At 41.7% G+C, this 14425-nt stretch overlaps 1 protein-coding gene across 1 annotated transcript in view; it reads left to right on the forward strand.

The window, feature by feature from the left end:
- Positions 1 to 14425, forward strand: part of LOC117541869 (receptor-type tyrosine-protein phosphatase mu-like) — a 164405-nt gene that overhangs the window by 122384 nt on the left and 27596 nt on the right. The window contains 7 exon segments of the mRNA XM_034209138.1: positions 2301 to 2381; positions 3017 to 3043; positions 4796 to 4807; positions 5964 to 6157; positions 8018 to 8026; positions 10688 to 10775; positions 11742 to 11818. Of these exon segments, the coding sequence (XP_034065029.1) occupies positions 2301 to 2381; positions 3017 to 3043; positions 4796 to 4807; positions 5964 to 6157; positions 8018 to 8026; positions 10688 to 10775; positions 11742 to 11818 (488 nt within the window).

Below are 14425 nucleotides of genomic sequence, written 5' to 3' on the forward strand. Positions count from 1 at the left end.
ACCACAGTTTCAACATGAAAATAATATTCATGATAATAACATTAGTGTTGCTTATAACGGCACTGCACTATGACTCAACTGGTATAGCTGCATTCAAATTGCAAACACTTATTAGCAATCTCTAAGGAGTCTTCAAAAATCAATATAATCCAGGCTACTTCGATCCCTAACCAGACTTTAAATTGAACAGTAAACACAAACTCCAAGTTCCTGAACTCAGCACTTTCTGTTTCCAATTCAAGGAGAAAGCACACAACACACACTAGATGTGTGCGATAACCTATTCATTTCCTACGTCCCAGGTTAAACGTAATGCTTTGTTGATGGACAGCTCAGCTAAATCTGCACCCAGGGCTTGACCTGGTATAATCCCAGTCAAAACCATCAGATTAAAACTCCACAGCAGCTTCTGTCTATACACCCCTGCAGGGGGATGAGCCCCAAAGATGCTCTGACCTTGATTAACTGTCTGGCCCTCTGTCTGCCACTGCAAATGATTTAAATGCATTACTTTTGTACCCAGAGTGATGCCTTTAACGCCGTTCCTAAGCCCCCTGATGTCTCCATGACTTTATATGCCTGTCGATCGTGTCATTTGGGCTCTAAACACCATGGCAGACAGATTATAGTCCTGAACATACTGCACTCGTGACCTTAACTCTATTAGCATGGAAGTTGGATCTGTATATGACACATGAGCAGTGACGAGCTTTGACTGGTGTGCTTTTGAATTGTGCTCTACTTTAGTACGTCAATTTTAGTATTTATTTAGTTTTCATATACTTCAACTATACCTGAGCATTTTCCATTCTACTGTATGCTACATTATATTTATTCAACTGCATTACATTTATGCTCCATTGTATTCATTTTTACTTTACATCTACTTAAAGGTGAGGTAGGTAAGTTTGAGAAACCGGCTCGAGATACACTTTTTGTTATATTCCATGGAATGCTCTTAACATCCCGATAGCAATGAATATCTAAAGTGCTTTGACAACAAATCCATTAAAAATATCTCATCTGTGGAAGCCGTAGTACTGTAAAAAGCACGACCAATCATTTTAGCCGGCCCGGCTAAAGTAACTAGATGGCCTACCTGCCTGTCAGCCTTCCATCCGTGCACAATCTTATCTCGTGCCCTCATTGGTCATGTGCGCGTTCGTGTGTGTTGGAGGAGGGGCTCTGTAAGGAAGTGGCAGATTTTTTCCGGCTGTGTATTTTCAAATTCTAACGCACTCCAGCTGGTTTCTCCAAAATTACCTACCCCACCTTTAACTTATGTACATTACTTTTCGCATGTTAAATTTGAACCTACAAATCATATGATTGTCCTGTAACATGTGGTTAATGGACTGTATTTATACTGCGTTTTATCCAAACATTACAACTCCTCAAAGCTCTTTACATGTACAAGTCATCCTTCACCCATTCACATCCCATTCATACAGAGCAATGTGTGCAAGGAAGCTAACATTCACACACATTCACACACTGTTGGCCATGCCATCTGGAGGAACTCATTGACATGTTATTTATTTATTTGACCGTTATTTACCCAGGAAAGTCTCATTGAGATAAAAGATCTCTTCTCTTCAGGAACATCATCTTTAATATCCTCTACAGACGGTTATCTACTTCTCGGTCACTAAGAAGCCCTGTTTGGTCTGACCTGTTGACTGTAGGGCCGGGATCGAACCCACAACTCTCCGATTGAGAGAAGGCCACACTACCTCACAGTCAAATATGTGTGTTCATGCAACACAATAACATTGTCAAAAATATCAAAATTGAATATTTGTTATATCTTTTGAATAAGTGGTTTAAATTCCATCACCCATGCATTTCCATTATCATTGCAATATTTGTTTATTCTGACAAGGTCTCAAGATTTCTACTGTCGCCACCAAGGTCAATGGAGTTGTGTTTATGGGCTCAAGCGCTTTGAGCACCAGGAAAAGCGATATATATAAATAACATGTATTATTTAAAAAAATAACATTAACCATAGAGTAAGTTGTAACGAGGAGAAGAAGAAGAAAAACGTCTCTCTTACAATAATAATAATTTGGGATTCAGATACTCCAGAATATAGCAGATTCTTCTTTAGCCCGTGCCACCAAGTTTTAAACAAACAAACATTACCTCCTTGAGCGAAGGTAATGATAATATAATTGACATTCTTGTTCATCGTGGTATTGTTTTCGTTCCTTAAGGTATACGTTTTGAATACTACCTCCACCACTAAGCGATACCAGACTATTGATCCTCTTGTGTTGTTTTCTTTTCTCCTTCTCTAGTCGGATCACCCCCCTCCTCCTTCACTCTGCCTAAAGCCAACACTCTCAGTACTTCAATCCCCCCCAACTCCTACTACCCAGGTAAACACGCAGTATTTCCTCTGATAATGCTGTCTGTCAACAGAGAAGTGTTCGCTATAGAAGGTGTTCAATTCAGTCATCATGAAACCTAGGCTGTCAGGATAAATGAATAAGAGACAATATTACCAAATAAGTGTTAATTAGTTTTATGTTCCCGGTAAGAGCCTTTGTTATGTAAATTGCATACTAATAAAGTAATGTGTGGTGTGAATGAATGTAGGTTTTTTAATACATTAGGAAACAATTTCACAAATGAGAAGGTAGATAAATTGACTTTGGATGGGTTTTACACTCTGCTACATCTCCAGTTTTAACCAAACGTGTTTTAGTTCATTTTGCATTTAGCTATTCAATCATGACTTTAATTTCTCCAGAAAAAAGCCAATCATAATTGCGTGCCTTGTGTAATCAGATCACAGCTCATTGATCAGATGGAGCAGAGGGCAGCTAGATTTATAATCAACTGAACTTGGTGTTTAGCTCTTATGGAAAATATGATAAGTTTGTTGTTATGGCTGCTTGGCAGGAAACCAACGAACTGTCTTGTTTTTGTTATTGTTGTTTTTCTTGGCTTTTATTCACTGCAACTCTCTTTCCTCCTCCAACTTCTGCACTTGTTATGGGGGTATGAGCAGATCCCTTTGTGCCAACTGCCATCTTAGGTGAGACACATTTCCTTTTCCCATTGCTGTTGATTATGTATTCTTATTTACCTTGAAGAAAATAACAATGCATTACATTTATAAGATCGCTGTTTTGAAGACTTATCTACAGATTATTGTTTTTCCCACTTATGGTTTTGGTTGGCTCTTTTTTTACTAGAGATGGCTTCCTCACCTTCATACCTGCCTGCTGCTTCTCCCCCCCCCCCCCCCCCCCCCATCCCCACATCCTCCCTCCTCCATCCTCCCCTCCCTCCCTCTCCCCCCCCCCCCCTCCCCGTCAAAGAGGGGCTCTCCTGGGCTGAGGCTGGCTTCACTCCATCCCATCCGCATTGCGTGTCGTGCGTGTGATGTCACATACGTGTTTGACCTCTCATATGCATGGACAGACATGTGGACTGGATGTGGGGGAGTGTTTATGGGGGGGGTGGGGGTTGGCTTGAAGGGGTGGGGGATAGTTTGCCCCAGTGCCAAGGCTACAGTGTGCTGAAGCCCTAGCAGCTGCACTGAGACACAAACAGAAAGTAAACAGTGAAGGGGACACAGAAAAACACTCTCTCTTGGCCCCCCCTCACACAAAAAAAACCAGGATGCATTCAGTCTGAACATATAAAGTCTTGCATTAGCTGCCCTCCCCCCCTCCCCCTCTCTCCCTCACTACGCATTGAACTCCCCTCCCTCCCTCCAAAACAACAACCTTTTCTATTATTCTTTTTAATGTCGCTCCCCCTGCCTTTGGCTAACTGCTAGTGACCTACTTGTTTTGGTTTTCGGTTTTTGCCACGTCTTGTTCCGTGATAAAATAGAATTACAAAAAAGCATTTTGTTCTTCTGTTAATTATTACCGGCCTTTGTTGAATACGCACAGCAGCCCAAAGTGCAGTGTCTTAAACGAGCAGATGCTTTTTATAACAGCGGAGCACGAAATGTAGCTACTAAGTGGGGCACTAGAACTGTAATAATGAAATACTCAAGGCCAAGCAGATGCAATAAGCAACTCCAGCTTCAACACAAGCACCATAACTGCAGTTCCAAGTGCACAACTTAGTGAAGGCGTATTTTTCCTCTTTCTCCAAACAAGTGCAACTCAAAGCAGGGCATTTCATCATCGCTGATGTGACAGCTGCTTACGTTATTTCCAAATGTAATGAAGCATGAAACAATTAACATGAAATTACCGCAGCCAGGAAAGGTTACATGCTTTCAATTGTGACAGTCAGCCACATCATTGTCTCATCAGTTGAGGTTAATGATCAAAACGAATTAGAACATTGGTAATGTTTTTGATTTTATTGCACACAAAAAAAAGGCATAAATACAGGTGTCACCAGTACCACACGCAAATATAATTATAGCAATTAGAGAAAGACATTCAAATGTCAGGATACTCAAAAATCTATTGGCGTCATTCAAATATGCAAGTCACAGATTCAAAACAATAACAGCTTGTTCCAAAAGATGACCCGTATATCACCATTATTTTCTCCCCTGAAATCCATGACTTCCTTGTTTTGTTCTTTTACTTTTGTCTTGCACTGTTGAAATTGCCCCATCCATCCCAACATCCCTCCCTTTGACTTAGGCTTTCTACCACTTTGGACTGAGCAGGCATGTGATCTTGCCCTGTAGCGTAGCTCTAAAACTACTGTAACAGGTTCTCATGCTGTATTGTTGCTTATCCCCTCTCTCCTCTCTCTTCTCCTCTCTTTTTCTTTACATACGTAACCTCTTATGTATCTGCTATCTAAAAAGTGCCCATTAATGGTAAGTTTTCCCAAGTGGGCCCTGGGTTGGGGGAAGGAGGTGGTGTTTTTACTCATAAAGCAAGCCAAAAGTGAGAGGCTGCTTCTGACATGGACATTTTGACATTTATTGCATGACCAGTGGACATGTTAGCATCTCACCACCCTCCGTACCGTGCCACCAAGCCACCGTTAGCCTAGCATGGTCAAAGTGCGTACAGTGCGCCATGGCAGCATCACCCCATGCATTCTCCTCCCATCTCCGCTTCCCTCCTGTTTTAAGTTATTCTTTTGGTTTGATTTTTTTTTTCATTTATCGGGGAACAAACGGGTGGCAGGGGGTTTGAATCGGCGCTGTGATTGTGTGATGCTTCTGACGCTGCCTGCTGCGACATGCTCACTGTGGCCCACCGCACCCCCCTCACATCCTCCTCCTCCTCCATGTTTCTGGACACCCTCCATCGTCCGCTGGCTCCCCACATCATCTGTGCCTCATGTCTGCCACTCACTGGATTACAGTATGAAAGAGCTGGAACGACTCAATAAGAGCTGCTGCCCAAACCAGCATACTGTAGTGCCAGTAAAAAAAAGAATTAAAAAAAAGGAGTAAACTTGTTTTACAGCATCTTCATGTGGATTTTACAATGGCTCTTTACTGTTTCCTGCAGTCGAGGGCCGCTGACTCCTCTTATTCTGACAGTAGCCGTGTTAGATGTTAATAGTAAGTGCTTTACTTAAACGGCCTCGTATGTTCCCGGCTATGAGCTGTAGTATTGAATATTTTCCAGCCACACAGATGGACAGATGGACCTGAACCTTCCCACCACATGATTCATCCTATTACTCAATGATGTTGTGTTGTTGTGACCATCCATAACAAACAGATTACTAGTTAAAAGTTGTTTGTCAATCTGGAGGGTGGTGACATAATGCTTAGCAGTAAATTAGATAATGTGCCATCTGTTAATGGGAACAGTTGTAACTGAGATATGATTTGGTAGAAGATGGACAAGGCAACAAAAACTCTTGTCAATTAACTCGTAAAATACGGCTGAAATATACTGCGTTAAGCATTATGTCATCCACGTGTATCTGATAACAATATACTGATAAATCATCCAGCTCCCACCTCTCCCTGCTGACCTGCTCCGGCCTGCCCCTGTGTTTGTGTCCCGCAGACGAGAGCCAGAACATGGGCAGCGACACCAGCAGTTTGGTGCAGTCTCACACTCACTCTCTGAGGAAGCGTGAGCCGGTGGATATACCGTACCAGACGGGTAAGCTGCACCCGGCCATCCGCGTGGCCGACCTCCTGCAGCACATCACCCAGATGAAATGCTCCGAGGGCTACGGCTTCAAGGAGGAGTACGAGGTAGGACGCAACCCAGCTGTCACCCCCCACTATTAAGGTTGCAAACACAAATAAAGCCCCGTGATAGACTTGTATGTTCTCTACGGAAATCCTTGAGTGGAAATGTTTTTAAGTCTTATCAGAGGTAGGAAGTAAGTACATTACTACTCCACTACAGTTAAAAGGGAATATATTGAATCATACACCACTACATTCATTTAACAGCTAAAATGAACTACTCTAAAAATTAAACTCTTTAAGTCCAAAAAGAGTTTAATTATTTTTATATTTTACAAAAAGTCAACTTTGTTTGTCTATAACAGTAAAACGCTACTTAATGCAACAATATTATCTAGAAATGTGAATGTCACATACAGTATACACATGATTATATACACACATAAAGGCAATTTTCCTGCACAATGATTACTCTTACTTTTTATACTTTAGGTACATTTATCTGATCCTTTTTTAGTTTTACTTAAGTGAGATTTTGAATGCAGGACCTTTACTTTTACTTAAAAAGTATCTTGAGTACTTCTTCCACCACTGATCTGATCCGAGGCTTCATGTGGCCCGTCTCTGTCTCTTTCTCTGTTTTTGCACCTCACAGCAGAACAGTTTTGTTTCTCCCCAGATGGACTTTTATGATAAATTATGAATGTACCCCGTCTCAGTGTGTTTACGGTGTGATTCCTTTTGTTGTTCATCCGTTCCTTGTTGTTTGCAGCGGTGCGTGTGTTTGTGTCAAATGCTGCTGTCCCAGTCCCCCCTCAGAGACTCAGCTGTAGCCCAACGTGAAATGCAAAATCCCCCCCAAACGACAGAAAAGTGTCTTCAACATACGCAGCTGTTGTAGCTAGCTGTGTGTTAGCCATGTCCCATCCTTCATCTGAATCGGGTCCAATCAGGCTGCCTGCTGCTATCTTAAGACTGTTGTCACACAACAGCATTGGTAATCTGACACCAGGCCTCTCGCTGACACCAAAACAAAAGATTTCGCCCCAGAAGAGCATCACTCTCATTTCCTCTCATTAGTGCGGGAGGCTGGAAGGGCTTGGCGGCCCTCCAGCCTCCTCTCGATCCCTCCGCTCCACAGCAGCCTGCCTCTCACCCTGATGCCACGCTGTCACACACTGGCTTCAAGCAAATCCTGTCTTTCAATCTGACATCACACTAGTCTTTCTCTCTGATAGCAATTTTTATTCTTACATTATCTGTCTTTCTTCATCACCTTCCCCTTCTCCTTTTTTTCCATTACATCTATTTGTTCCTGAACATATTGCCTGTTCCTCTGAAGTCCTCTCTCTTGCTTCATCCCTTTTTTTCTAATATACTTATCTTCACCTTATTTCCTTGCTTCCCTCTGACTCTCATCATCCCCCTCCCTGCTTATTTTCACTATGTGTGGGCCAGATTTATCAGTAATTAACTGCCCACTTTCCCCCTCATGACTTCAGAATTAAATAATGCTGCCTCCCATTGCTACCTGCAGCATCAGATCACTGAGGAACTGAAGTGCTGTGGGCTGCCCTCTGGGCCTAATCCATTATGGATAAAGATGTTTTGGGTTCACGCGGCCGGCATTGCAAGGATGCATTAAAGTCAATCAAAAGGAAGCCACAACAAACTATTGGCCCCGTCCCCTTTCATCACTTAGCTGAGGGGCTCATTCTCACTTTGCTACAGCGAGTCGTCTGTATGTTGTGTTGCTGTCTTCTCTTTATCAATCTGTCTTAAGGTTAATGCCCTTTTTTAACGTTTCTTATTGATGATGAGATTGGAGCCCCTTGCACCTCTAAACCTGTTGACTTACACTGTGCCATATCTCTCTCCGACCCATGCTTCTTCTTGTTATTCTGTACGTTAACTTTGGATCAGATAAACGAGGTAAGCCTATACTTTTGGTTATTTATAGTTTTTTTATATGTAGATGATATCACAAACCTGATATATGGTGCTTGTTGGCTGTTTTCTTAAGGCCCTGTGGGATTACATCTTCTCACTTTTATGATCTAATCTGAAAAGGGCATTTACTGTACCAACAGAAGCTATGCAAAGTTATTACCAAAGCCTTTGGAAGTGTACAGATGATGAAATGTGTGAAACAGTGACATTATTATTTTACTTTTAAGTTTTTTTCAGAATATATGATATCTATGAATACACAACAGCTCATGTTTCTTTATAAAAGCTTTTCAAAAGCAACACCAGTTGGAATAACTCCAAAATTATTAATTATATATTTTGTAAGATTGTAAGTAGCATTTTACACTGAACTAGTTAATTACAAATGTAGGTGTGGGTCTACATATTCATTGGTTTGTTTCATTAGCACAGAGCCAAACTCACCAAATCCCAAAAATGAATTAGCAATTTGGACCAAACAGATGATATGACTGGTAATTGGAAAACACCATGAAAAAGGCACACTGAACAACACATCCCACTTTTCAAACTCTTCTATCTTGTATACTTCTCAAAAGCTTTATAAAGTCATGTTTTATAAAAAGAAAAAAACTATAAGACCGTTTTTTGCATGTCCAAATTCTTCTGCACGTTCACACGCAGTTTAAGTTAGCAAACTGTAAATGTTAAACAGGTTTCAACTGCTTTTATAGATGTTATGTTGTCATTGAATTGTACTTGTTTTCAGCTATTTTAAGTGGGATGTGTTGCTTCAATTGGCTCCATACTACAAAAACTATACATATGAGACTCCTTTTCTTCACAGTAAATTATTCATTCAGAAGCAGCGCACTAACTCGGCTGCTTCTTTTTGTTACCATCCTTTTTCACATGGTGTGTATCGTTTGTCAAGTGCTCTGTTGTGGCTTTACTGTATGTTGGTTTTCCCATAGTGATTGAATTCAGAGAAAGTCTCATGCTTTTCACTAACAGTAAGTGGTTATGGTCAAAGAAACAGACGGACTGTGCTGGGACTGGAGTACAGCAGGTAGTCTGTAATTAAAAACACACCACGTTGGATCTGAGCCAATGGGAATAATTAGTGGATGCCTGAAATGCTACCTGCAGATGCACGAGAATGAAGTACAACACTGACCTTTTCTGCAAAATAGTTTTTTACAGATGGAGCCAGCCGTTGTTTTTCAATTACAGTCTGATGAATTTTAGGCAGCCAATTATTCCCAGTGTGGGTATAAAGCTTTAAAATCGAGCCTTCATATAATCTCTCCCTCTTGGGACACTAACTACTTTATCGGTATAATTTATTTTTCTGAATCCAGCCTCCAAACAGCCTAAGGAATGAGACCATTGCGTCTGAGACAGGCAGGGTCACTCATTTTAAGGGAGAACTATTATAAAGTAGCCCAATAACGCCTCTCGGCTCGAAGATGATTTGTCTTCACATGCTTGATATTAGACCTGTATCCTTCAGAGTGACAGAGGGAGCGACATTGGCCCGTGCACTTACTCAAGACATACTGCCACGGGAGGAGAGGCCCATATAATCCATCTCTGAGACATTCTTCCATCTTCTCTGGAAAGATGGGACATATTTTTAGCATATTGAAGCTGTTTCTCAGGGAAATCACTAATCCTTAGGATTTAGTACAGGAACGTGTCCTTGTGCGGTGTCTGAAAGGCCTTTTATTTGCTAGGCAAACGGCCTGCTGTAGCTCTGAGATGAATGAAACCATCAAGTCCCAGAACACTGATTGAAGACAATGCCTCCCGCTCTCTCAGACCGGCTATCAGTATTAAAAGGAGCTCTGCAAACAATCTGTTTAACCTCCGATAAATGCTCGCCAATCTTTACTTGCAGATGGGCTGCAGTCTAATGTATTAGCAGAGTTTTTAAATGTGCATTAGCTGACTATCAAAAAGCCAGAACAATAACATGTTGTTGTCCCGGCTAGCCTGCTCGGAGCCACCCCCCACCCCACCCTTGCTGAACAGCGGTGGACTGGCAGTGGAGATGTATTTTCATAATTTGGTTTAATTGTGCCTGGTGTGCCATCAGAATGGAAATCTCCCCAGCGAGAGATGATACATATTTCATGAGGGTAATCTGAGCGGAGCAGTTTTTTGATCTGCAGACGATGAGCTGGCTTTATTTTTCCCTGCGACGAGTTGATTGAGTTCTTCAGATGAGACAGTGAGACAGACAGTGAGACAGACAGTGAGACAGACAGTGAGACAGACAGTGAGACAGACAGTGAGACAGACAGTGAGACAGACAGTGAGACAGACAGACAGACAGACAGACAGACAGACAGACAGACAGACAGACAGACAGAGCAACAGGGGGAGAGGTTTGAGCGTGACACCCGCTGCCTCTGCCCTAATGGCCCTCACTGTTTGACACAGCTCCCCAGGTTCCTCCACCCTCCCGGTGTTTCACGTCCAGTAATGATGTGGATATATCTCTCCCTGTGTCTTCCTTTTCTGTTGCCAATGCTCCATTCCTTTTTTTGTAGATCTGCAAAAGGGAGACTGTGTTCTTTAGCCTGGTTATCATTTAGAGTGCTCACACATGACACCATATTTCATCTCGCCCTCTCTGTTCTCTGTTTTCTGTCTTTTCAGAGCTTTTTTGAAGGACAGTCTGCGCCATGGGACTCTGCCAAGAAGGATGAGAACCGCATGAAGAACCGATATGGGAATATTATTGCATGTGTGTACAAAGCACCTCCTGAGCGCTCATGAATTTGTGTGTGCCGTTCCCATTCTTCCGGCTGATTTATTGGCCAGGCTTGTGACTCTGGATAACTATAAGCTGCTCAAACAGAGTTTTATTATCAGCCAACGAGAGCAGCTTTGACCTTTCCAATCTACTTTTATATTCATCTTCCCGCAGTGTCTTTTCAGTTATGAGAAATAATCCGTGCAGCAAATGGCACATAAGATGTAGCCTCTGCAATGTTTATAAAAATGAATTTGAATTGAATATCACTATTTATTCATATTGCCAATCCAATATTGTCTCAACAGTTGAGCTGTAATGCAAATTGGGTGATTTACCCTGATTGGACAGTTCAGCTAACTCTCCCTGAGCGCTGCTATAAGAAAAGAAAACTAGAAAAAGATTACTTTGAATTTACTTAAGAATGCAAATGATATTTAAATTACCACTAATTTAATCAGTTCGAAATAAAGATTGAAATGAATGACACAAAATATATAAATATAGTCCAGAGTCGAGGCATGGATCCTATTTCACAAATCCATGTCACCATATATATTTGTCCTTATTCCAAATAATTGTTTTGCAGTTTGGCCTATCATAACCATTCTCACTGCTGATCTTAATCAGAAATAGGTTTTTCATCGAGCTGTAAAGTCAAGGCTCCAAAAATATAGGTTTAATTTTAAGTTTTTGCTATTTTCATATCCGGTTTTAAACTTAAGCAGCATTATTGTGTTTGTGCTACAGGCTCAGGTCACATGACAACAGCCATTCATCAGCCACAATGCTTTTCTACAGCCTGTTTTTATCTGCACCGCAGCATAATGCCAGTCTGATCACTCCTCCATCACCACTTTCTGTTTCCCTCCCTGTTCCTCTCCCGCATTTCTTCTCCTGATGCCCTCGTTAATATGATTAATTCAACGCTGGTTTCTTCTTCTGCCTCTCTTCCAGATGATCACTCCCGTGTCAGGCTGCAGGCCCTGGAGGGGGAACAGAGCTCCGATTACATTAATGCAAATTACGTTGATGTAAGTACACACACCAGCCAGGGCCACCAACGCAAAGGTCAATGCGCTTCCTCTTGGGGAGAGAGAGGGCGCTGGTGCCGCCGTCGCAGGGGCCCGAGGGACAAAGCTCTGCCTGCCCATCACACACACACATACAGAACCAGACACACACACACACACACACACACACACACACACACACACACACACACACACACACACACACACAGTGCCTTTATATTCAACTTTAGAGGGCTGCTGTATCACTCTTTTCATTGGATATATTAAGAGGAATGAAGATCAGAGGCTGACAGCGCTGGGAGAGAAAAAAGGCAAACCAGCACACGGGGGATACTGAGGTTATAGTTTTGGACTTTGCTTTGAACAACAGCATGAACGCTGAAAGAATGAGGAGAAAAGGGGAAGAGTTTCCATGGATGATTAATTAGCTTTGTTATGGATGTATAAAACTGAAAAAAGATACACAGAGAGCACAATACAGTGCCTCAAACGTCACAATCACAAGCAGCTTAATGGAAATTGCATAAAATAACAACATTAGTATGGCTACCATAAGTCTTCTGCTTTATTTACATGATAATTATAATAACATTTTTTATCAATTAAGTGAAAGTGAAAACTCTTCATACCTAAATGACAGGTCATTTGTCTTTGCTTTCAATAACAGACAATATTTGTGACACAAAAATGATTCATTTTTTTATTTTCTACCTCTGTAGCCGAGGTTCAGTGAGGCAACTAATTGGTAAAGTTGTATGGATCGTGGTTAAAAGAAACTAACGGTCTCCAATCTCAAAGTCTTCATTTGCTTCTGTTAGACACTGAAAACCCCTCACGCACAGACTAGTGATTCAAAGTAGACTCAGCAGTTATCTACAGAGGTTTCGTTATACATCTTACCTCAGGAGAGTACTTGCAGCACAGCGCTAACATGCACTTGTGTGACTCTACAGTAAGTAAAAGTCATTAAACAGTGGCGTGAGACATGCCTTTAGTTGAAAACCGATCCAACCCACTTAACTCACACAATACCGAAGCTGTGGTCTGACCTGATTTGCTGTTGATCGTAGTGTTAATAGCAGGATGTGACCAATCACAGCAGCCTCTCTGAGCAGATGCTTCCACTCCATGTGTAATGGCTTGGTGATGTACCTGACTCTCTAAGTGGTTTCTGCTCAGGAGAGAACTCTAACTCTGTCTCCCCATCTTCTACTCTCCCGCCCCTCTAATGCGGTAATTTGTAATCTCTTGTTACGCTTTCAAACATAAATTCATAATGCTAGGTGTGCCACGGTGAATGCAGGGGGTTTAAATTATTTACCTTTCCCCACTATTCAGTTTATGGCCCATTATGCTGCGAAAAGGGGCGCTGCGGAGAAGACTCTCACAATAGAGAGCGCCCCATTATAAGATAAGAATACACGCATATTAAAGAGGGCTCTGATTGAAAAGGATTTCCGCTGCTCTGCCAGCTTCATTGAAAAAGTACTTAGTAGAAATGCAGGCAGATGGGTAATGATGTTTTTGCTCTTCAGAAAGCTTTTTAACCCATCTAGAAGCCTGTCCTGCCCAATAAACTCTTATGTGTAGAACATTTCCCACAGTGTTTGTTATTATACTGACGATTATTTCGAGTCATGTACGAGTAAGCAGAGCTGCTGGGATATGTTTCTTTTCTCTGCAGCTGATTGAGCATTTTCATAAGCATTCAGGAGGCAGAGAAACTCAGTGTAATAGCCTGTTGTCTGCAGAGTTGTGTTTGTGTGCACACGGGGCACAAAGAGGGTTTCCGGGGTTGTGCACTGTGTAGTAAAACAATGCAGGGACGTGCTACTGAGTTTACCATGTGCACATAAATTAATCCCCTCAGGTAACCGTAGCCCTGTCTCCCTATGATGACATTTATGTACAACAAATTATTATTAGCAATACTTTTTATCAACATAAGAAGGAACCATGTTTGCAATTTTGCTTTTATTGAACTTAACTGTTAATTGCTAATGCAACATTGTAATGCCAGATGTATCTGTGAAATGCTCTCCATTAACACATTGTGTTACTGCAATACTCCTGACACTAAAGCATGATCACTGGTTTATGGTCTTGTTTTGTATCTGTTTTGGCAAACTCACTGACTCACTGTTAATGATCATTTACCCAAACCAGTACACACTTTAATTCACAAATATGCACAGTGTACATTTGACAAAGTGGCGGTCTACCTTTTTGGTTTATAACCCCTTCAATAAATCTACTACTTTATCTTAAGTATCCTAATCCTACTGTCTGTCATCACGGATCACGGCTGAGCATTGACATTTTTTCTACTCGGACTTAATTTGAAGCCTGTAACAAATATCCAGAGGCAAGAAAAACGAGAGAACCACCATGGGCAGAGAGGACAGCTTATAATGCAGAATCCACCTTAAGGCCCTTATCGTTTAAGTTTACATGGTGCATTGATTGTGCATAATCGCAAAGAAATGCCATAAATTACCAGAAACAGCTGACGCTCAATAAATCTGGGGCTCTCAGCGGCCCCTAAGGGTCCGGGGCCTAAGGGCAAGTTCTCACTTTGCCCTTTTACTTAACCTGCGTTGCTCCTCC

Source organism: Gymnodraco acuticeps, unplaced genomic scaffold, assembly GCF_902827175.1.
Source record: "Gymnodraco acuticeps unplaced genomic scaffold, fGymAcu1.1, whole genome shotgun sequence".
NCBI lineage: Eukaryota > Metazoa > Chordata > Actinopteri > Perciformes > Bathydraconidae > Gymnodraco > Gymnodraco acuticeps.